The following is a 3,226-nucleotide window of genomic DNA, read 5'->3' on the forward strand; positions in this document are numbered from 1 at the left end:
TAAAAAGAAAAAAAAAAAACTTTAGTGATGAAGCTGGCCATAAAACTCCCAAGAAAATTCCCTAGAAAGATGAAAACACGACACTGAACGAAAACAACAACAAGAATAACATCAACAACAATGACAAGAAGAACAACAAAATGAAAAGAAAAAAATGAATACATTCCCTCCACTGACCATCTTTGATGCCAATGCCAAATACATGTGTATATGTAAGTGTACATATATGTGTGTGTGTGTGTGTGTGTGTGTGTGTGTGTATAAAGAATTTTTTTAAATTAAAGAAAAAATTGAATTAAGAAAAAACATCTATATTGCTTTTATACAAATATATAAGTATATGTAGGCTTGTGCACTTATGTTAGAAAACCTTGTAGGGTGGGGGGATTTTGGTTGGAGACTGGGGAAGTTTTAGGTAATTTTTATGTGCTTGTTTAGGGTAAAACTGTAAAAATGCTTTTCTTTTTATGTATATTATGGGGATAGTTTATGATGGTGAAAGGAGTGAAGTTGGGGAGATATTTTTTAACTGTCAAAAAAACAAAAAAAAAACAAAACAAAAAAACTATTGGTTATTTTTGATTAAAAATACCAGTTTTGGGTGGTATCTGGATATCAGTAATGAGTAAGCAAGAATAATCGAGGAACAACTGGTTTCAGTTTAAAAGGACATTGAGCTGTGTCCAAAGTTCAAAAAAATCATATCAGTATCTTTGATTGCAAAAGGATGGTTCTGACTGCTACCCAGCACTGATGAACAAAGACAAAATGTACTTCTTGCTTTCTGCCTCGCTTCTTTCTAAGCAAAGGAGCAGACTGAAAATATTGTGAAACACAAGTTGTTTTTAATTTGTAGGAGAAAGAGGTCTATATTCGTGGGAAGGAGGGGATGCTAGGAATGTGGGTTGGGTACCAAGTGGGTAGCAATTTGAAAAAGTTTGGGAACCACTGGTCTAACTCATGCTAGCTTGGGAAAACGAGTGTTAAATGAAAGAACAAACTGTATATACTCTCTTATTCTTTTACTTGTTTCAGTCATTTGACTGTGGCCATGCTGGAGTACCGCCTTTAGTCGAGCAAATCGACCTCAGGACTTATTCTTTGTAAGCCTAGTACTTATTCTATTGGTCTCCTTTGTCGAACCACTAAGTTACAGGGATGAAAACACACCAGCATCAGTTGTCAAGCGATGTTGGGGAGACAAGCACATATACACACATATATATATATATATATATATATATACATATATATGACGAGCTTCTTTCAGTTTCCGTCTACCAAATCCACTCACAAGGGTTTGGTCGGCCTGAGGCTATAGTAGAAGACACTTGCCCAAGGTGCCATGCAGTGGGACTGAACCCAGAACCATGTGGTTGGTAAGCAAGCTACTTACCACACAGCCACTCCTACAAAGTAAAATACAAACAGAGAGGATTGAACAAATATTTTTCTAATTTTTTTTTTATTGATTAAAATTTCTGTTTTAGAATCTCCACCCACCCATTCAACACTTTAAGGTCAAGAGGTTTTCTGTTAATTTAAGTATTTGAAATTTCAAACTGGGAAAAATCTGTATAAGACAAAAATTTCTGCAACTGATCATACTATCAAAAATTAAATCAAAGAGTATCACTTTGACAATGTATATTATCATCACTGATGTTAGAATTTAATATCAAGAAAACTGGACAAAAATATACCTTATTTCACAATTATCATGTTTGGGTTGGAACAATGTTATAATATACTTTTTACAACTTATACCAAGATGAAGGTTCCATACTGTCACCACCAGCTTGGCTTGATATAGTTCAACTTAAATAAGGAAAGAAATTTTTTTTTTTTTCAGTATTGACCAAGAAAATGACTTACCTTAGTGTTGATTCATGGGCCGAATCATAGAGAGAATTAACCTGTGCCATGGCAAAACTGCCGACCAGTTGAGCTGATCCTAAAATAAATAAATTTAACAATATTACAAATTGTTGTCACAATTACTATTGTTATACAGATGATTTACATGCAAGACTCATTTATATATTTATTTTTTATAATAATAAAAAGAAAAATTTTAGGATCTACTGTGTAGAAATTAATACAAAAATAAAAATAATAAATGCAGTATATTACAACACATTGTTGCTGATGAGTCCCAAGTTGGTCATGATTGAGTAGATCTATGATGAAAGACAGTCCAACTGTGAACATTCTGTCATTTTAATGTGTGCAAGGAACCTAGGATTACATTATCCAATGTGTCCTTTCTAAGAGTATGATTTGAGAGGGATTTGGCTCTCACACCACAAAGGCTCCTATGATAATGGATTAGGTTCAGTTTACTTCTAAGAAAACAGTTTTAACAGCTCAAAAACAACAAGAGTACATTCTAGATATAACTTTTATATGTGTTATAGGCAGGGTAGGCAAAGACATGGCTGCAAGAACAACACAATGCCTCCAGCTAAAAGTAAGTCACTAATTGTTAAGTATAGTGTTCAGCAGATCCCACAGTTACAGTTCCAAATAATAGTCTGCATTAACTGAAAATAATAATAATATACAACAAAAACTGAGAAAGGTGGTCATTAACTAGTTATTATTCCTACTCTCTATGAACCATCTTCAAAAGAAAAAGCCTAAGAATGACAGGTAAGACAAAAGAAAATCACTAATATACAGAGAAAAACTACATTGCAATTATTTTAAAGGGGTTTAAAAGAAACAAGAAAAGTTCCTGAATCCATTTTAATGATAGAGGATTACTATACATGTTTGTGTATAGGATGGAATTTATTAGCTCCTCTGATTTTGAATCATGCTCCAGAATTAAGTCATCTTTAACACCTAATACAAAATCTGAACTATAATATTGCAGTTTATCCATCAATCAAGATAGAAGACAGTGTAAAACACTTGCTATGGTCCAACTGTTCAAAATTTTCAACTGAAACTTACAGAAAACCTGCCTCAATAAACTTGTCTCATCCTTGCAAGCATGGAGAAGTGATGTTAAAATGATGATGATGATTACATTTGATTAAGAAAGCTAATTATATGAGCAGCCTTTAATTGCCAATGAGGGAGCCTCAACAAAATTAATGGCCTTGCTAGATATAACAATAACATCTTTTCAAACCATATCCTCACTATCTAATGAAAGATGCATTGGACAATGTAGTCCATATAACTATGTTTGAAAAAAAAAAGAGAAAAAAAAAAAAAA

The 3,226-nt window shown here is 33.0% G+C and overlaps 1 protein-coding gene across 1 annotated transcript in view; it reads right to left on the reverse strand.

Annotated features, from left to right (window-relative positions):
• LOC106875667 (period circadian protein homolog 1) overlaps positions 1–3,226 on the reverse strand; it is a 68,508-nt gene that overhangs the window by 38,228 nt on the left and 27,054 nt on the right. Inside the window, exon 2 of the mRNA XM_014923906.2 lies at positions 1,876–1,954. Within this exon, the coding sequence (XP_014779392.2) occupies positions 1,876–1,925 (50 nt within the window). The 5' untranslated portion in view covers positions 1,926–1,954. The remainder of the gene's footprint in view (positions 1–1,875; positions 1,955–3,226) is intronic.

The sequence above is a fragment of the Octopus bimaculoides genome, chromosome 3, assembly GCF_001194135.2.
Source record: "Octopus bimaculoides isolate UCB-OBI-ISO-001 chromosome 3, ASM119413v2, whole genome shotgun sequence".
Classification (NCBI taxonomy): domain Eukaryota; kingdom Metazoa; phylum Mollusca; class Cephalopoda; order Octopoda; family Octopodidae; genus Octopus; species Octopus bimaculoides.